Raw genomic sequence first — 21,798 nt, 5'->3', positions numbered from 1 at the left:
GCAGAGAATAGAAAAGGAGGGAATGCTTTATAACTTATTTTATGAGGCCATCATAGCACTAATGCCAAAACATTACAAACAAGAAAAATGACAGGTTAGTAGCGCGAAAGAACTTAAGGGCAAAAGTCCTGAACAAAAGATGGGCAAGTTATATCCAGTGTATCTAAAAAAGGACAATACTTCAAGAACAGGCAGAGTTGAATACAGGAATACACGGTTGACTAGACTTTTTAAAAATTAATAAATTTAATTTACTATTGCACAGCTATAGGAAAAATACAATATTGATCATTTTAATAGATGAAGAAAGAATTTCAATAAGATTTCCTTTGTAGTTCATAATTTTAAGATATCATGTCTGTAATTTTTACTTTCAATCTAGTTTTGCTTCCAGTCTAATTTTAACTTCAACCTTATAGTTCAAGTATGCTTCTTATAAATAGCATATATGGTTTTTTAATTTTAACCTTCAATTGCACAATTTTTGTGTTTCGATTGGACCTTTATTTCATTTTCATGTAATTTATTATTGGCATAGTTGGGTTTAAGCCCATCATATTGCTGTTTGATTTCTAGAAGTGTAGATAACTGTTTTTTCATTCATTTTTTTCTCTCTCTGCTTTCTTTTGGATTGACTGTGTCTTTTCAATTTTCAAATTACTTTTTTGTCAGCCTAAAATTTGTATTCTGGTAGTGGCTACCATCAACATTCCAATATGCATTCCTGTTCTGTTACAGTTGACCTTAGGTTAATATGCTTCCAAAATAATGCAGGAACCAACTTTATAACTCATTTACCTTCTCTTTTAATGTTATTGTCATATATTTTACTTTCTATATTATTTTCTATACTTTTTATATGTAGGTATAACTAAGCTTCAGTCTGTGAGTTGGTATCTTTCGTCACCATAATAGTTTTATATTATTGTGTAATAGAATACCATGAATTTTAGCAACTTAAAACAATGCCCTTTTGCTTTCTCACAGTTCTGTGAAAGTCTGGATGTCTTGTCTAGGTTCCCAGCTTAGGTTCTCATAGGGCCTAAATCCAGGTGTTAGCTGATCTTTCATCTGAAGACTTTGAGGAAGAATCTGCATCTGAGCACATTCAAGACATTGGCCCAGTTCCGTGCCCTGTGGGTTTAGGACTGAGGTTTCTGTTTTCATGCTACCCGTCAGCTAAAAAGCCTTCAGCTTCTTATGTCTCTGGTCCTTGCACTTGACCCCTTTGGTTTCAAAAGCCAGAAATTCTGTCTGACTTCCCCATCTTTTGTCAGGAGAAGAATAAAGATCTACTTTAAAAGGGCTTGTTCAATTAGGGTGTTCCACCTGGATAATTTCTGTTTTGATTAACTCAAGGCAGTTCAAGTAATCTTACTTATATCAGTAGAATCCCTTTTTTCCATATTTGGTGATGTAATCACAGGGTGGTCTTCATCATATTTAGTCCTGGGCAATAGTGCAGACAATCTTTAGGGATTTTAGAGTGCCTTTTAGAGTCCTGCCTATCTCAATAATTGTTCTATAGTAATAGCTTCATCGAGATATAAGTCACATACCAAAAATGCCAAAAATTCACTCCTATAAAGTATATATTAATAATTCAGCAACAGCATCACCACTGTCTAATTTCAGAATATTTTTATCACTTCAAAAAGTAACCCTTTACCAGTTAATTGGCACTTTTCTCCTCCTGTAGCATCTGACAATCACTTACTTATTTTTTGTCTCTGTGTATTTGCCCATTGTGTTTGCCTGCATATAAACATTTCATAAAAATGAAATCATACATTATATGGCCTTTTGTGTTTGGCTCTAACTTAGAATATTTCTAACAGTTCATCCATGTTGGAGCATGTAACAGAACTTCTTTCTTTTTCATTGGTAAATAATATTCCATTGTATGGGTAGACCATAATTTGATTATCCTTTCCTCAGTTAATGGACATTTGGGTTGTTTTCACTTTTTCAGTTCAGTTCAGTTGCTCAGTCATGTCTGACTCTTTGCGACCCCATGGACTGCAGTACGTCAGGCCTCTCTGTCCATCGCCAATTCCCAGAGTTTACCCAGACCCATGTCCATTGAGTCTGTGATGCCATCCAACCATCTCATCCTCTGTCGTCCCCTTCTCCTCCTGCCTTCAGTCTTTCCCAGCATCAGGGTCTTTTCAGAGTCAGCTCTTCGCACGAGGTGGCCAAAGTATTGGAGTTTCAGCTTCAACATCAGTCTTTCCAATGAACACTCAGGACTGATCTCCTTTAGCATGGACTGGTTGGATCTCCTTGAGAGTCTCCAAGGGACTCTCAAGAGTCTTCTCCAACACCACAGTTCAAAAGCATCAATTCTTTGGTGCTCAGCTTTCTTTATAGTCCAACTCTCACATCCATACATGACTATTGAAAAACCATAGCCTTGACTAGATGTACCTTTGTTGGCAAAGTAATGTCTCTGCTTTTTAATATGCTGTCTAGGTTGTTCATAACTTTCCTTCCAAGAAGCAAGCATCTTTTAATTTCATGGCTGCAGTCACCATCTGCAGTGATTTTGGAGCCCCCCAAAATAAAGTCTGACACTGTTTCCATTGTTTCCCCATCTATTTGCCATAAAGTGATGGGACCAGATGCCATGATCTTAGTTTTCTGAATGTTGAGCTTTAAGCCAACTTTTTCACTCTCCACTTTCACTTTCATCAAGAGGCTTTTTAGTTCCTCTTTACTTTCTGCCATAAGGGTGGTGTCATCTGCATATCTGAGGTTACTGATATTTCTCCCGGCAATCTTGATTCCAGCTTGTGCTTCATCCAGCCCAGTGTTTCTCATGATGTACTTTGCATATAAGTTAAATATGAAGGATTGTCGGGGAGTGTTTAACAGGAGGATTCCTACCTGCTGTTTCTCACAGGTCCTTTGTTTCTTTTCAAGTGGAGCAGAATGCTGCTCCCAGGAACCAGGGTCATTGTGTGAGACAGGCTTGAGTCTCCTTTAGTAAACATTCTCTTTACAACAAAACTACTTAGTCTCGATCCCCTTTCTTGAGATATGGATGGTCTTCTGACCTTGTGGCAATTATTAATCCCTTGTTCCCTTGGTAACAGTTGTTACACGCTTGGTTTTCTGATCTTTATCATAGTTGTAAGAAACTTCTTGTACCACAGCTTATATATACTCACAGAAAATTCATTAATGCACCTTTGCTCCATCAGAGCTTGGGTCTCCATCTCTTTCTTTCTCTCTCTCTCTCTCTCTGGCTGATTCCTTGGAACGCAGAGACCAGTCTTGCTTACTCTTCTGCCTGGGCTTCTAAGACTCTCTCAAGAAGGTGCCCTGTGCCTTCACCCCTCCTCGAGAGGGCGCCTGGTGCCTTTGTGAGAGACGCAAGTCCTGTGTCAAGGACTTTTTGGTTTTCTGCGTAAACCAGGGAGTATCAGCCTCTTTCTCTCTTTTACTTTCTTATCGTCGCCTCCCGACCGCCAGGTCCCGGTCCATTAAAGGACCCCAACAAAGGATGACAGTATACAGCATTGACGTACTCCTTTTCCTATTTGGAACCAGTCTTTTGTTCCATGTGCAGTTCTAACTGTTGCTTCCTGACTGCATATAGGTTTCTCAGGAGGCAGGTAAGGTGGTCTGGTATTCCCATCTCTTTAAGAATGTTCCACAGTTTATTGTGATCTGCAGAGTCTAAGGCTTTGGCATAGTCAATAAAGCAGAAATAGACGTTTTTTTCTGGAACTCTCTTGCTAATGATGCTGCTGTAAACATTTCTGTATAAGTTTTTGCATAGACATATATCATCAGTTCTTTGGGTATGTATCTAGGAATGTGTAGTAAGATGACAAATGTTTTGTCTATTTCCCTCTGTCCCCCTTCCCCCACCCCCCAACATAAATTAGGTCCTAATATTTGGCAGCTGTAAATGTTAATTTATTTGGAAAAAGTATTTTGTAGATATGACTAAGTTAATGACTTTGTGGTGAGATTATCTTGGATTATCTGGGTGGGCCCTAATGCCATCACAGTTAAAGAGAGATAGAAGGGAACTTGATACAGATACAGAGACACATAGAGGAGAAAGTTATGTGAAGACAGGTAGAAGATGGGGTGCTGTGGCTACTAGCCAAGGAATGGTAGCAATTAGCATAAATCAGAAGACTCAAGGAACAGATTCTCCTCTAGAGCTTCTGGAGAGAGTGTATTCCTGCTGACATCTTGATTTCCACTTTGTGATTTCAGACTTCTGGCCTCCAGAACTGTGAGATTATAAATTTCTGTTGTCTTAAGTCACCTGTGTGTGCGCATGCTAAGTCACTTTAGTCGTGTCAGACACTTTGCGACCCTATGAACTGTAGCCCACCAGGCTCCTCTGTCTTGGGATTGAACCCAAGTCTCCTGCATTGGCAGATGGGTTCTTTACCACTAGCACCACCTTAAGCCTTAAGTCACCCAGTTTTTGTTAATTTATTATAGTAGCCACAGAAAACCAACACAGAGCGAAGTTTCTGGGTCATATGGTAACTCTATATATGACATTTTGAGGAACTACCAAACTTTTCCAAAGTGGTGTACCATTTTGCATTTCCACCAGCACTATATAAGGGTTCTAACTTCTCCAAACCCTTGCTAGCTCTTGTTGTCTCTTTGATTTAGCTATCCTGGTGGTTGTGAAGCAGTACCTCCTTACGGTTTGGATTTATATTTGCCTGATGAATGACACTTTTTGCATGTTTACTGGTCATTCATATATCTTCTTTACAAAAAATATCTGTTCAAAGCATTTGCCCATTTTAAAATTGATTTATCTTTTCTTTGTAGAATTGTAAGAGTTGTAAGCTTCATAGTTTTAGTTCTTACATTTGATCTGTGATTCATTTTAGTTAATTTTTGTAAATGGTGACAGGTATGGGCACAACCACTTCTGCCAAATTCTCAGCCATGACCTACCATTTCAGACGTTTCTTTTGCGCTTCTCTCTGTCCTCTCCATCCAGTTGTATGCATGCTAGATGTTTTGACAGCCTCACCTATCTCTTATGATCTTTTCTGTTTCTTCCCTTTTTTCCTTTTTTTTCCCCATTTGTGCTTCAGGTTTGCTATTTCCTATCAAACTGTCTTCAAGTTCATTAATTCTGTGATCTGGTGTTTTGCTTGAATGTGAACGTGAAGTCGCTCAGTCGTGTCCGACTCTTTGCAACCCCTGTAGCCTACCAGGCTCCTCTGTCCATGGGATTTTCCTGGCAATAGTACTGGAGTGGATTGCCATTTCCTTCTCCAGGGGATCTTCCCAACCCAGGGATCAAACCTGGGTCTCCCACATCATAGACAGACGCTTTACCGTCTGAGCCACCAGGGAAGTAAAAATCGGGTGTTTTACTTACCCAATTTTAATTTGAAGTATTGTATTTTTTCAGTTATAGAATGTTTGATTCTTTTTTGTTTTTATTATTGCAGTTCTTAAAAAAATTTTCTCTCCATTTTGTGCATCTTTTTTTCTGTATTTTGTTTAACTTGTTTACAGTAGGTACTTTAAAGCCCTTGTCTATTAAACTCACTAATATTTTGAACAGTTTCTGCTTTTCACAGATTTTACCATTTATTCCATCTTTAATTTAGAACCTGTGGGTTTTTGTTTTAAAAATCTAGATTTTGTTTTTAGCATGATTTTAGTAACAGCAGTGAGGTTTGTTGTAGGAAGAGGACAGGCACTGGCCTTTTTATTCCTGCATTAACAAGAAAGAAGTATTTGTTTCTCTGGAATTGCTTGTATATATACTGATTACTGAAGATACAGGGCTTCCCAGGCGGTGCTTATGGTAAACGATTTGCCTGCCAGTGCTGGGGACACAAGAGATGGGAGTTCGATCCCTGGGTCAGAAAAATCCCCTGGAGAAGGAAATGGCAACCCACTCCAGTATTCCTGCCTGAATATTCCATGGACAGAAGACCCTAGCAGGCTACAGTCCATGAATCACAAAGAGTTGGACACTACTGAACGTACATACACTCACATGCACACACTCAGAAAACAGTAAGCAGTATAATGTGTGACTACTTGTTAATTTAAGTGCCATACTTACTAATTTGTCTTGTAAATGTTGTGTAGAGATAGGCACTGAGCTAAAATATATTTAGAGAGTGATAATCACCTTGATATTGTGGTTTAGTAAGAATGATTAAGATCTATGCTTTTTAACATAACATTAAATTAAACATAACAATAACATAACATTTAACATTTGTCAGTATTTATGGTTTCATAAACCCTGTAAATTATTTCTTGTTTTTTTCTTTTGGCAATGATGTCATTAGCTAAAGGATATCTTATGTACATGAGTTGGTGAGTCGCTTAGTTTAGTCCCTTAATAAAAATGTCATTTTCCCTGCATTTATTATTTTTGCAATATAGTAGAAATATTATTGGGTTTGGTAAATACTTGAGGTTTTTTTCTCTTACAGATAAGTACATAAAAGCAAATGTTTGTGTTTACTACATTGGTCTGAATGGATTTTCAAAATTGATTATGATCACAGTGATAACTGTAATAGTTTTTGTTACATTAATTCTTGCGTGCAGTGTGCTTTTCTTCTTACTTTTGGGATTATTCGTTATTTGTTTTTAAGAACAAGGCTTGATGAACTGAGAATGTTTCTAGAGAATGAGACCTGGGAGCTTTGTCCTGTGAAGTCAAATTTCAGCATCTTGCAACTTCATGTAAGTTTTAAGAACAGATAAATCAGTTTTTTATTTAGTAATCTTTAAAAGCAAACCAGATACATGAAAGCATTTATAAAATAATTAAATTAGGGAAGAGTGCCTTTCCTTTCTTCCTTAAAAGTAATTAATAATAAGCCTGTTTTTACAAGGATGACACTTTTATGGATGTCACAGTCTGTCAATTTTTACTAATTTCAGTTTATACAGTTTAGAAAAACTCTTTTGCCTGCAAAGAGTCACAATTAAAGTAATTTGTTTTCTTTATATTTCAGAAGAGGGTCCCTGCTTTATTTAAATCTTGCAGAAAAATAATCAGTTATATTTTGATGGTCTTCAGTGAAAATGCTTATATTTGAAGAATATTTGTCATTTCTTAAAGGGTCCAGTAGGTTCTTAATTTCTGCTGCAACTCATAAATTTGTCTGTAATGAGAAAATGGCTCAGGGATAAAAGAGGCATTTACTAAAAAATACCACTAGTTTTTATTAGTTAATTGATTCCTTGAATCCTGTAATGCAATCTGTGAAAATATCTTTAATTGATTTGTTTTTTCTCTTGATTGAAACACAGTGTAGATAAATATTTCTTGTGTGTTAGACAATGTCCTACAAATATCCAGTGTCAGAATATAGTATATAAATTTAGATTCCTTTTTAGAAGGTCTCCTGCAGTTAGTTTTTGCCTCTGGAAGAAATATCTTTCTAGAAGGAATTTTCTTATTCTGGATAAATGTAAAGAATACATGATTAAAAGGATTTTTTTAATGGAATAGTGTTTACACTCATATTGTATAATAGCTTACTTCTTATCCAAGTTTATCATATTGCTTTCCTAAAATGGTGATATTAAATGCAATGAAACATGTTGATTAATAAATGCTTTAAAGATAACAAAATTAATATTAATTTTAACATTATTTTAGAGTTATTAAGAGAGAAGGCAATGGCACCCCACTCCAGTGCTCTTGCCTGGAAAATTCCATGGATGGAGGAGCCTGGTAGTGATGCATGGGATCACTGAGAGTCGGACACGACTGAGTGACTTCACTTTCACTTTTCACTTTCATGCATTGGAGAAGGAAATGGCAACCCACTCCAGTGTTCTTGCCTGGAGAATCCCAAGGGTGGCGGAGCCTGGTGGGCTGCCGCCTATGGGGTCGCACAGAGTCGGACACAACTGAAGCGACTTAGCAGCAGCAGCAGCAGAGTTATTAAATTAAGATGATTCCTTATATTACTTCAAATTCCAGCATTGACTTCAGCATCTCTATGTAAATAATTTTATTTGAATTTGTATTTAGCCATGAATTGTGTGTGTGGTACAGGCACACACACATTCTCAGTCGGTAAAGAATGTGCCAGCAGTGCAGGAAACCTGGGTTTGATTCCTGGGTTGGGAATATCCCCTGGAGAAGGAAATGGCAACCCACTTCAGTATTCTTGCCCATTGGCAGAGAAGCCTGGCAGGCTACAATCCATGGGGTCACAAGAGTCGGACGTGACTGAGTGACTAAACCACCACCACCACCTTAACAGAGAAAGATATATGTTGCATGCTTGGTTTTCATTGTATTCACATAGAATATCTTAAATGGTGTAAGCTATTTGACCTGACAACAATTAGCTTTTATAAATGACTCTGTTGATTAAAACTACCCTACTGGGACTTTTGCTGTTGGGTAAAAAGTTTTAGAATTATCATTTGAATTGAAGCTATTAAAAATTCTGTGCCATTCCATAAAGTAAGCCAAAAATATCTGGATGCACATAGCTCTGTTTTAAGTGATGTCAGTTTACTGAATTGTCTTTAGGAAAACGTTTGAACATGTGTGTGCAAGTTTGTGCTTCAAAAACTTATGAGATTTAAAATGAATAACATAAAGAATCAGGATGGTTTTCTTCACTAACTCTCCGTTTGCACTGATGGAATATGTTTATGTTGCTGTTGTTCAGTCACTAAGTTGTGCCCAGTACTTTGCGACCCCATGAACTGCAGCAGGCCAGGCTTCCCTGTCCTTCACTATCTCCTGGAGTTTGGTCAAATTCATGTTTATATAATTGAATTGTATTGTTGTTGCAAAAAGGAATCTGGCTCATTTCTTTTTTTAATGTCTAGGAATTTAAATTCATGGAACAGTCTCGTTCCCCATCGGTTTCACCCAGTAAGCAGTCATCTGCAACTTCCTCAAAAACGGTAACCTTGTTTGAGCAGTACTGCAGTGGTGGGAATCCATTTGAAATTCAGGCGGACCACAAAGATGAAGAAACAGAAGATGTCCTGGCTTCTAATGGGGTATGTGGTGTTTTTAAAACATACTGTGGAATGTAAGTGGGGTTTTCTTATCGAGAGTGTTGTAGCCAGTGAGCAAGGTAATTGGCTAGATTTGTTCATACATTTCCTGCCCTCCTTTCGTACCTATGGGGCTTCCCATGTGATGCAGTGATAAAGAATCCACCTGCCAGTACAGGAAACACAGGAGACACAGGTTCGATCCCTGGGTTGGGAAGACTCCCTAGAGGAGGAAATGGCAACCCACTCCAGTATTCTTGCCTGGCAAATACATGGACGGAGGAACCTAGAGGCTACAACCCATGGGATCGCAAAGAGTCAGACAAGACTAGGCACACACGCATAGGTTCATATATTTACCACCCACTTTCCTACCTTTATACTTAGGCACCCATGTTACTGTTTGCACTGGAAATGAATGGCTTTCGAGTACATTTTGTTGACGTTGACCTTTTGAATGATGAGCTTTGTCTTTATGTTTACTTATGTTGTTATTAGATTGCTTTATATTCTTATCAGATTATTGATGGAATAGGAGTATAGTTTCTTCACTGCACAGTTAACACGATTTGTTGGATAGATGGGTGTATGTGAGAATAGATCATCTGCACTTTTCTCTCAGCTCTACTCTTGGGCTGCTAAGTGAGTCATTTTGTTCCATATCCCCTTTACTGAGAAAGGGTAATGTCTTATTTGGTTACTGGCTAGGAATATTTTGAGCATTTAGGAGTATGATGTTTTTGTTTTGTACATGTATTTATTTTTAATTGGTATATAATTGCTTTATAATGTTGTGTTGGTTTCTGCCATACATCAATGCAAATCAGTCATGACTATGTATATAAATATATCACCCCCCTTCCTGAATCTCCACCCCACCCTTCTAGGTCATCACAGTGTCACGTTGGGCTCCTTGTGTTATATAGGAGTAGTGTTTTAACAACACTCTGAGCAGTTCAAAAAATGTAAACCCGAAGTAGTGTGAGTTGATGGCAAGATTTGCAGGCAGCTGATGATTATGACTTTTATTGATTAACTGTGTGGCTCTTGGCAAGTCCCTGTGACTCTGTGACCCTCAGTGTTCCCGTATTTACAGTGTGGGAATGCTGGCCTCACCGTTACCCACAGGCTGTTTTCACAGTTTTTAGTTTGGATGTGTCCTTCCGCTCTGCAGAATTTCCAGAGGGACTGGGTACGATTTTTATTTTGGATTTGATGAAGATGTGGTGCAAACTGTGCACATTTGACAAAAAGCTGTTGAATTTGTCTCCATGGTTTTGGGTTTTGTTAGTAAGTGAAACTATCCTTTAAAAAACATGGTCATGAAAATATACCAATATCATGTTTCATCGTGAAGTAGAAATTATTTCATAGTAAACCTTATGTAAAATGATAATTTAGTGATTCTTTGTGACATTTTGTCTCAGTTAATATAGATTAAATGGAAAGGAATTAAGCCAGTCCAATATTTTTGAAATAATGTATCCCTCTGTACTAGTGATTTGTTCATTTTAATCTCCCATTGCCTTTGATTTTTTCTTTGTGGCAGTTGTATTCTATATAAGGTAACCAGGAACACTAAATCTGCAATAGAAAACTGTTACTTTTAGGCAACGTATGGGATTAAGTATCTGCAAGCCTCTGGTCACAGCATTTTCACCAGCTGGTCAGTATACAGCCTTTGTTTTCTGTGTGTTTTAATATACAGTGTCGACTTCTTAACATAGAGCTCACAACTGGCAGCACTATAACCCCTGCCTGAGTGAAGCTTATCTAACACACTTACTCTTGCCATACGGCACCTTACAGTCTTCTTGCACTTGGAAACACTGGACGACACCAGTCCTGGGCTTGGGGGACATTCTGACGGTGAAATCACCGGCGAAATGCACAGAAACGTTAAGAATGTGGCACTAAGTCACCTGTGAAAAGGGCGTTTGTTTACAGCCGAAATAAGAAGGGAGAGGGTGGTTGCCTTGTTGGCTCTCAGTTGGGAGTATGCAGGTGAGGTGACTCAAAAGGCTTCGCTACTCCACACAGAGCACGCATCCGTGCACGACCGTGGAAGTGTTGTGAAGTCTTGATGTTGGGGTTACAAGTTTTATCAGGTAGGGAAACTTGCAAACACAGAATCCTTGAAAATGATCTATGGTGCTGGGCAGCTGACCCTAGTTTATAGAGAACAGTTTTCTGAGTGTCAGCAGAATCACGTTGTGTACAAGTAGAGGAGAATGTCTTCAATGTTTATTTGTATCCATTAACGTGTGAGCTGACCTTCCCAGGTACAGCATAGGTCCTTGAGGGTCAGAGTCCACGTCTTAGAAACAACCTGTCAGAATGCTTTGTTGGTGTTGTTCAGTCGCTAAGTCGTGTGTGACTCTTTTGGGAGCCCGTGGACTGTAGCCCACCAGGCTCCTCAGTCCATGGGATTCTCCAGGCAAGAATACTGGAGTGGGTTGCCATTTCCTCCTCCAGGGGATCTTCCTGACCCAGGGATCAAACCCTCGTCTCCGGCTTGGCAGGCGGACTCTTTACCACTGAGCCATCTGGGAAGCCTGTCATAATGCTTTAGACTCAAAAGGTAGTCATTGAATTAGAGGACTAATTTCTTTGCATGTTGTCATCATACTGGTCTCCTCAACTGGCATATGGGGATAAAACTCCTTCATAGAATTGTTTTGAAGAGTCAGTGGGGCAGTTTATGAAAGCACTTAGCCCGGTACTTGGTTAAAACGAAATACATGTTAGCCGTTGTTCAGTCATATTAATTTATAATGCTCATCGGCAGTGATGTGGTGATACTACCGTGCTTCCTTTCTTGCGCGTGGACTCCTCTTCCTCTCCCACACTGCACTGGGCCACGATGCCAAAAAGATGATGAAAAGTCACTGCCTCCCAAGAGCAAATCTGCCGTTTTTGTCCTTGCTCTCAGTAGTCCCTGGACGCTTAGCCTGTTTCTAAGCTGCCCTTGGAATTAAATAATGAATTAGATAGAATGTTAGCATGTGTGTTGTATGTGTTTATTAAGCTGAATTAATACTTCTAGACTGTCAGAGTTTTATCCTTCAGCTTTTTATAATAAATTAGCAAAATGGAAATAAGTATGGTGAAACTACTTGAAGAGTTTTTTTTAATCAAACATACACTCTTTTCCTCTTCTAGGGTGTGTGTTGTTTTTTATTTGTTTGTTCATAGGGAAACTTTTTTTTCTTTGGGGCATTTATAAGCTTTTGAACGTATGTTTGTATTTTTCTTTTTTCCTTTGAGCTGGTTAAGGTAGCATGATGATAAAGAAAAGGGAAGGTTAACAAGGTTTTGATGGCAAAATTAAAGCTTCTAAGATTGGGTATTATCTTATTGTGTTGAAAGACTCCAAGAAAGGTTGGTTCTACATTCACACTGTTGAATATACTGTTTTGTTGGGTTTTTCCAGTACGAATCTGATGAACAGGAAAAAAGTGCCTATCAGGAATACGACAGTGACAGTGATGTTCCTGAGGAACTGAAACGAGATTTCGTTGATGAGCAGACAGGCGATGCTCCTGTGAAAAGGTAATTATTCTTAGGTTGTATGGTATTTCACATTTTATGTTACATGCTTAACACATAGGATTTACTTGCAAGGTTAAGAAAAAACAAACCTCAAAAATTAAATTTTCTTTTGGTTATAATGTCACATGACAAGTTAATATATTTTAAAAATGATTCCTGAAAGGCTGAAAATGTAGTGTTTTTTTTTTTTTTATATATAATGGGCATAACCTAAGAGCTCTTAATTTAGAGATCAGTAGCTTTTTCAGAAAAACAGACTTGCAATTTATAGAATCAGTACCACCGTGGAAGGCAGTTTATGCCTCACATAGATCAGTTTGTTTCACATTGATTTCCTTTTCCTCAAGGAGGAAAATAGTCATTTGTTTTGTATGTGGAGTTCCTGCCTCAGTCTAGTGAATAGAGAAAAATCTTCCCAGTGTCATTGATATTTGCTATTGGAACCTTTTATTAATGTTCCTTTTTTTGTACTTGAGTTTTTGTTTTATGATTAACTGTCTTCTTCAAAAACTATGATAACCATATAAGAATTTTTGTCACCTTCTTTAAATTGGGCCTGATTCTGATTTGTGAGTAATGTCATGACTATCAGACACTGAATGACCACAAATATATTTTTAAGGACAGATTTACATACCCTCTTTCCTACCCTTTACCCTCTAAGTACCTAGTTAATACTTGGTTGATTTGACACCTTGACTGATATAATCTCTCACCTCAAAAATGAGCAACTCATATAATTGGGAAAATTTATTTCCATTGGTTTGCACAAATGTATGATATATACATCTGTGATCCATTTTGAACTGAGTAGAACTGTTTTGTTGGACTTCTTCATCAGATGTTTTGAGTATGTTTTTGCTGAAAAGAAAACTAATTAAATTGAACAAACAGCTTCCATTTACATGTGTACATATGTACTCCCATTCTTGGTGGGTTTTACAGCCCCTTAAACTTTGACCCTTAAGAAATATACACAATGTAAACTCCTCATTGCAGCCAGCCAACCAGTTGACAGTTACTGTCAATTTCAACTTCTCAGTGTCTCTTGAATTTATTAAAATTCTTGTATTTCACTGCCACCATCCTAGTTCAAGGAAAAGTGTCTATGCAGATCATTGAATCAATCCCCTTCCCTTGGCTTCCCATCTCTAGTCTTAACCCTTTCTAATCCATTCTTGGATACAAATTTAGATTTTTCTTTCATATACAAATTTGACTGTGCCTTTTTCCTGGCTAAAATGCTTAATGGCTCACCACTGCAATTAAGATAAGGTTCATGCTCTTTGTCATCATGACGTTCCGTTGTTTTCGATGGTCTGGCCTTTACTTTTCCTTCTGCCCATGCATTCTCCAGGCTGCCACTGTCAACTCCTTATGCCTCTCTGAGTAAATTGCTTTCTCACCTCTAGCCTTGTTACATGTTGTCCCCTTTTCTTCTGTACTTACCATATATCTTCTGCTTTTCCTTTGAATTTACTACTGTCACCCCAACCCTGCTGCTGCTGCTGCTAAGTCGCTTCAGTCGTGTCTGACTCTGTGCGACCCCATAGACGGCAGCCCACCAGGCTCCCCTGTCCTTAGGATTCTCCAGGCAAGAGCACTGGAGTGGGTTGCCATTTCCTTCTCCAATCACCGCAACCCTAGACTTTACCATTATACTTTATACCTATTTCAGATTCTAAGTGAAGTGTCTTTCATATCTGTAGGTCTGAAATCAGGATGCTTGATACAGTTGATGTGTAATTTCCCTAGAACACTTTTTTGTTTTTTAAATGACGTATCTTCTTTTTTGTTTTTTATTTATTTAATGACATATAGTTGATTTATAATTTTGTGTTAGTTGTCAGTGTACAGCAAAGTGATTCAGTTATGCATATATATGTGTATATATATATACATTCTTTTTAAAAATTCTTTTCCATTATCATTTATCATGAGGTATTGAATAAAATTCCCTGTGCTATACAATAAATCCTTGTTTTTTTATCTATTTTATATGTGGTGGTGTGCATCTGTTAATCCCATATACCCAGTTAAACTCCCCACCACTTCCCCTTTGATAACCATAAGTTTTTTTTCCAATGTCTGTGAGTCTGTTTTTGTTTCATAAATGAGTTCATTTGTATTGTTTTTTAGATTCCACATATAAGTGATATCCTATAGTATTTGTCTTTCTTCGTGTGACTTACTTAACTTAGTGTAATAATCTGTAGGTTCATCCATGTTGCTCCAAATAATATTATTTCATTCTTTTTATGGCTGAATAGTATTCCATTGTATGGGTGTGTTTGTCTGTGTATGTGTGTGTGCATATGTGGGGGTGTGGGTTTACACACACACACACACACACACACTTTTATCTGTTCATCTGTAGATGGATACTTAGGTTGCTTCCACATCTTGGCTGTTGTAAATAGTGCCACTGTGAGAATTGGGCTTCATGTATCTTTTCAAATTAGAGCTTTCATCTTTTCTAGATATATGCCTAGAAGTGGGATTGCTGGGTCATGTAACTCTATTTTTAGATTTTTAAGGAACCTCCATATAGTTCTCTATAGTGGCTGCGCTAATTTACATTCCTACCAACAGTGTAGGAGGGTTCCCTTCTCTTCACTGTCTCTCCAGCATTTATTATTTGTAGACTTTTGATGATGGCCATTCCATCTGGTTTGAGGTGATAGCCTCACTGTAGTTTTGATTTGCCTTTCTCGAATAATTGGCAGTGTTGAATATCGTTTCATGTGCCTGTTGGCATCTGTATATCTTCCTTGGAGAAATGTCTGTTTAGGTCTTCTGCTTATTTTTTGATTGGGGTGTTGTTTTTTTGTTATTGATTTCTATGTGCTGTTTGTATATTTTGAAAGGTTAGCCCTTGTCAGTCCCATCATTTGCAAATATGTTCTCCCAATTCATGGGTTGTCTTTTAATTTTGTTTACGGTTTCCTTTACTGTGCAAGATTGTAAGTTTGATTAGGTCCCATCTGTTTATTTTTGCTTTTATTTCTATCGGCTTGGGAGACCTAAGAAAACATTGCTCTGATTCAGTGACACAGCTTCTTTTAGTGGTTGATAATGTGTGAGAACTGAAGAAATACATTATAGTCCTTTATTTCTTGGCTTAATGATTTCTCTTCCCCTCTGTAAGGACCGGAGGATCATCTCTGTATCGCCAACTGATACATGGTAAGATTTTCAATAGCTAATTAGTGAAGGTAGGCTATATCCTAAGCTGAATAACTTATTGACTTACTACTTGCCAACCCTAATTTGAAATCTGTTTTGTTTTCTCATATCAAGTGTTTCTCGAGAGACCCTAAAAAGCAGGAAGAAATCAGATTACAGTCTAAATAAAGTGAATGCACCCATCTTAACAAATACAACATTGAATGTAATAAGGCTTGTTGGTAAGTAGCTATTCCTTTTTTAAAAAAATTATTATAGCAGTTAGATTAGTCTACATTTATTACCAAATGGGTTTTCAATGTGCAGTCCAGTACCCACCACAGTGAAGAATTTAAGATTGTCTTATGTCAGTGCTTTCTCATCTTAATTGTTCCAAATAGTAATACTAATGTCAGCTTTTCTTTTTTAGTTAACTACTAATATTTGTGTCTTCCACTTTTTGTAAAATATTCCAATTAATAGAAATCTAGTGGAAAACTTCTCTGTGTGAGTTAGAGGTCCATATGAGATGATGGTAGTACCAGTTTCGTATTTATACAGTATTTTGTATTTTATTGTTTCACTGATATTCACAGTCTTGTCAGATAGGCAGAGTGAACAGTGATTGTTCTGGCATTTTTCAGACACAAGAGTTCTACAAGCCAAATGTTCACACCATGGGAAGTGTTATTCATATTACAGATAAGACCCTTATTGATGATTTTGTAGAAGGCAAATAACCTAGAAATGCCATATGAAATATTTAAGTTTGAAGATGATAGGGATATTTAATATCGGTACTTCAGCATTTTATATGCTATCTCAACCTTTGTGTCTCACAAATAAGTCTGTACGTTTGACAAATAAGTTATAGAGATGTCTTCTCATGTTAATTAAGTTACCTATACCAGTCAGGAATCTTAGTGACTTCTGTAAAAATCTCTGTGTTCTATTTATGGAGATGATAATTTCCTGTTGCCTAGTTTAATGACTCTTAGCTCTAATAAAAAAAGTTTGTGTTCCCAAAGATAATTTCTAAATTTCATTAATGAATGGGATAAAGATGGAAGTTTCTTTTTTTAGAAGTCTGACTTTCTTTAGGAAAAATAGTGTGGAAAAGTAATAATGAATTGAGCAGAAAAGAAAAAGTTTATATTTTTATGACACAGAAAAATGGCAGATTCTAAAAAGCTATTATATGGCTGGTTATTGCCAGGGAATTAGCTTTTCTTCCTTATCCAAGAGAGCTAACTGAACCTACAATCATGAGTTATTCTCTAGAATTTATAGTCAGAATTGGAAGAATTCTGAGGAGATGATCTTGTATGCTGCTGCTGCTGCTAAGTCGCTTCAGTCATGTCAGACTCTGTGCGACCCCATAGACGGCAAGCCCACCAGGCTCCTCTGTCCCTGGGATTCTCCAGGCAAGAACACTGGAGTGGGTTGCCATTTCCTTCTCCAATGCATGAAAGTGAAAAGTGAAAGTGAAGTCGCTCAGTCGTGTCCGACTCAGCGATCCCATGGACTGCAGCCTACCAGGCTCCTCCGTCCATGGGATCTTGTATAATTTCCCATAAAATGAGGATTTCTTTCTCTACTGCATCTAATATATGTTGGCCATCTAGTAGTCTCTGTTTCATGTCTTGCTATTGCTGAAACCATTATTAGTTTGCAAGACTCCTCATTCTGGTCTTAGACTGATATAATTGGTAGAAATCTCTCCTTCATAGTAAACCAAAGTAACTGTCTAATTCTACCTCTTGGTCTTAGATATGCCCTTAAAAGAAAAAAGAGTTTAAGTCTATACTTTTTTTCTCCTTTTTTCCCATGTGGTCACTTTTCTGATATGTGGTGGTAGCTATAGTGTCCTTCCTTTCCTTTTGCTTCCCTTTCCCCAGTCCATTCTTCAGAGTCAGTGTGCTTAGTTCCTTGGAGAAGGCGATGGCACCCCACTCCAGTACTCTTGCCTGGAAAATCCCATGGGTAGAGGAGCCTGGTAGGCTGCAGTCCATGGGGTTGGGAAGAGTCGGACATGACTGAGCGACTTCCCTTTCACTTTTCACTTTCCTGCATTGGAGAAGGAAATGGCAGCCCACTCCAGTGTTCTTCCCTGAGAATCCCAGGGATGGGGGAGCCTGTTGGGCTGCCATCTTTGGGGTTGCACAGAGTCAGACATGACTGACGTGACTTAGCAATAGCAGCAGTAGCAGTGCTTAGTTCCCTTATATGGTCCTCATTGTTGGATATTCCAAAGTCCTTGTCATCCTTATCAGTCCTCTGTACTCACTGTAGATTACAGTGTCTGGACCACTGCTTGAGATGTAGTTGAATGAAGTCAGTTTGTGCTCAGTTATGTGGAAGTAACAAAACACCCTAAAACATCAGTGGCCTTATGATTTATCACGATGCATATTGACTCCTGAGCCTCTTAGTTCTGCCCCATGTGTGTCTTCATTCTGCGATGCAGGCTGAAAAAGTAGCACTGATCTGGGATATGGGGAGAACAAGAGCTGAGCCATATTATGACTCTTAAAGCTGCCACTCTGATGTGCTGCCTTGACTTCCTGTAACATGTCACTGGTCGTAGCAAGTCAGGCTTGACCCGTGGTAGAGAAGTGAACTTCTGTCGCAGGAAGGAACTGCCAGTCCAGGGCGGTGGACAAGGATGCATAATCCTCTTCCAGGGAGTGGAGGTGGGAAAGAACAGATAGTTGGGGAAAATAATACAGTCAACCACATTAAATGGTAACTTAACCACATTTAAGGTAAGTTATCTCCTTACCTAGTTCACAAAGGACTAGCGGTCATCATTGTTGCCTTCTACCCTAAAAGACATATATTCAGTCAAAGCAAATAGGAAGCCACAACAAAATTGAGGAGGGGAAAATCATGTTTTATTCAACTGTGTTCATGTTAAGTCGCTTCAGTCATGTCCGATTCTGCGACCCTATGGACCCCACCAGGCTCCTCGGTCCATGGGATTCTCCAGGCAAGAATACTGGAGTGGGTTGCCAGGCCTTCTTCCAGGGGATCTTCCTCACCCAGGGATTGAGCTTGAGTCTCTTACATCTCCTGCATTGGCAGGCAGGTTCTTTACCACTAGCACCACCTGGAATGCAGACAAATCAGAAGGAACAACACATTCTGTTTTTCTCATTATTCTAAGAAAGGGATATGATAATGATAGAAGTGTGCTGCTGGAACTAAATTCAGAAGACAATAACAACAAATTCTTCCATAAGGATCACTGACCAACACAGTGGACATTGTTTTTGAACAGTGGCTTTATAGAAACAGAAAAACTTCATTCTGTGGCTCTTTAGTATAGCAGGTGTGTTAAACCCAAGCAGTCCTGAATAGGACTTATTCAGGGAATCTGACCATCGTAATTTCAGTCTTCTTCCCATTGGATCTTTTACTAGAGTTGTCATTAGGGCACAGTGCATAGGATGACCATCTGACTCTCATGTCTTTTCATTTAGGGCTGGGATTAGGTGCTGCCGCTATTCCTCAGTAGACTCATGCCTACCACTTTCTCTCTGCCTGGGGCGTCTATATCTTCATTTTGTACATATTCATAAAGTAGACGGAGAAGGCAATGGTACCCCACTCTGATACTCTTGCCTGGAAAATCCCATGGCAGTCCATGGGGTCGCTAGGAGTTGGACACAACTGAGCGACTTCACTTTGACTTTTCACTTTCATGCATTGGAGGAGGAAATGGCAACCCACTCCACTGTTCTTGCCTGGAGAATCCCAGGGATGGGGAAGCCTGGTGGGCTGCTGTCTATGGGGTCGCACAGAGTCGGACACAACTGAAGCGACTTAGCAGCAGCAGCAGCAGCATAAAGTAGAACTTTAAGGGAACCACTCACTGAGGGGTCTCCGACTAGTAAATAACAGTACTCCATCCCCTGTTGTTATTGCATAGAAATACTTGAAGGTAATACTGGCAAAGCTAATGTCTCTTCTTACAAAGCCAGTACAGTTGTGTAAATAAGCTAGATTAATTTTTGGTGCCTGGGAAGATGAAGGAACTCATTCTCAGTGGTTGGGAAGCACATTTGAGAACATTAAAGGCGTATACAAAGTGTCCTTTTTAAGTAGTGTTTATTTGGCAGATATTTAGGAGAGATTAGACAAAAAGAGTGTAACGGGGCTCCCCAGTCCTACACACACACACATGCGGGTGGTGCCTAAATCTATTGGAAAGGCTTGGAGTCCTTCACAAGTACAGGGGACCAACCAGAATGCTTGCTTGTGAAAAGAGAAAATCCTGTCAGGCTGAGAATTTCTTGCAGACAGGCAGAGAAATTTTAAGGTGTTTATCTCATCACTGAAGTAGCTTTGTTATCCACCATTTTCTCTATTGGAGGCAACTCTCATGTGAGCAGCTATGGTTAAGTCTGAGGGGCAGAGGATAGGGTGCCAAAACCTATGCTTATAAAACCTGCAGACCTTACAACAAAATTATTACCTTAGCAGCTGGAAAGAATACACACCAACCCATGCACAGGATTTAACATTACCGGGATACATACACAAGGGACGTTTAGTCAGACTGTGGCAGAGTATATGACGGAGGAAACACAGACTTCAGAGGGAAAAAATCTCTTTTCACTGGTATATTCTTATAGGTGGGACATTGATATTTTCATTTTATCACAGAGTGTTTTAAATTGAAAAAGTAATGTGTGAAAATGGTTAAAAATTAAAATACCCCAAGGTAGAAACAAAGCCCTGACCTCCAATTCACCTTTCTCATTTGTAGCATTTCCAGTTGGCCTATATGTGCTATTTATACCCATTGAGGATCTCTCAACTCAGTGCACTGTTCTAAGGAGAACAAACATCCTTCCAGCTCAGATCCTGTTCTTGCTTTTGCCCCATCAGATTGTTAGCTCCTATACAAGAAGAAGAAAGTTTGCCATCTTTGCAGCATATAGAGCACCCAGCCAAATGCTTTTTGCTTCTGTAGCTACTCAATAAATTTTACACTGAGAACTCTTTAATTTTTTAACACACACACACACACTGTCAGCATTTCTTTTTCTTTTTACCTCAAATTCACTTCTCTGCACAGGGGCTGTGTCTCACTGACTAAATCCCCCAGGTCCCCTTCCCTGTGGTCCTCACACTCCTCTCTCTGCATTCCCTACGATGAGCTCGTAAGGCAGGCCCAGTCTTGTTCCTCTGGATTGTAGTCCTTGTCCACTCTTCTGCTTGGTTTCTTCTCCAGCCCCTCTGTGTGCCTCCTTCCCTTGAGTATACAGGACTCAGGGTCTAGATTTAAGGTGAGAGGGTTTTTGTTTTTTTGCTTTTTAAAAAAATTTAAGTATAGTTGATTTACAGTGTTTCAGATGTATAGGAAATGATTCAGTTTCATATACGTATATATAGCACATATATGCACATATGCACATACATATATATGTATATATTTCTTTTTCAGATTGTTTTCCATTTTATAGACTGTTACAAGATATCGAATATAGTTCCCAGTGCTGTACAGTGGGTCCTTGTTGTTTATTTTATATATAATAGTGTGTTTCCATTAAACCCAAATTCCCAATTTATTCTCTCTTACCCTTTGGTAACAATAAGTTTGTTTTCTATGTCTGTGAGTCTGTTTTGTAAATTAGTTCGTTTGTATCGTTTTTTAGATTCCACATATAAGTGATATCATGTGGTTTTTGTCTTTGTCTGACTTGACTTAGAATGATCATCTCTAGACCCATCCGTGTTGCTGCAAAGGGTGAGAGAGTTTAAACAGTGCTTCCCGTGTGAAGCTTTTCCTCATCTCCAGATTAGGTTAGATTCTCTTCATGTAATACCCTAAATATATATATGTCTCCCATTTTGCCTTCCTCATGAGTATATTTATTTTATTTAGCAGAGGTAGCTAAGACATTTTGCTCTCTTATTATACGCTATGTAAACATTTGACAAGCATTTTCTCATGAGTTCTTCAGAGTACCTTTTTAATATACAGTCAATTGAAGCCTGGTGATAAATAACATGCCTTATATGTCACACAGGTTGTCTGATCCTAGAGCCGGTAAGCTCTTGACTCCATGCTTC

The 21,798-nt window shown here is 38.5% G+C and overlaps 1 protein-coding gene across 3 annotated transcripts in view; it reads left to right on the top strand.

The window, feature by feature from the left end:
* Positions 1–21,798, top strand: part of VPS50 (VPS50 subunit of EARP/GARPII complex) — a 140,293-nt gene that overhangs the window by 91,614 nt on the left and 26,881 nt on the right. For all 3 annotated transcript variants that reach the window (XM_086397881.1, XM_086397880.1, XM_086397882.1), the window contains 4 exons: positions 6,618–6,708; positions 8,827–9,003; positions 12,434–12,552; positions 15,853–15,959. In XM_086397881.1, the coding sequence (XP_086254007.1) occupies positions 6,618–6,708; positions 8,827–9,003; positions 12,434–12,552; positions 15,853–15,959 (494 nt within the window). The remainder of the gene's footprint in view (positions 1–6,617; positions 6,709–8,826; positions 9,004–12,433; positions 12,553–15,852; positions 15,960–21,798) is intronic.

The sequence above is a fragment of the Bos grunniens genome, chromosome 4, assembly GCF_055505025.1.
Source record: "Bos grunniens cultivar Pamir isolate PY7600 chromosome 4, Bosgru_T2T1.0, whole genome shotgun sequence".
Lineage (NCBI taxonomy): Eukaryota > Metazoa > Chordata > Mammalia > Artiodactyla > Bovidae > Bos > Bos grunniens.
Note: the sequence above shows the minus strand (reverse complement) of the source record. Positions and strands in the feature narration are given on the sequence as shown.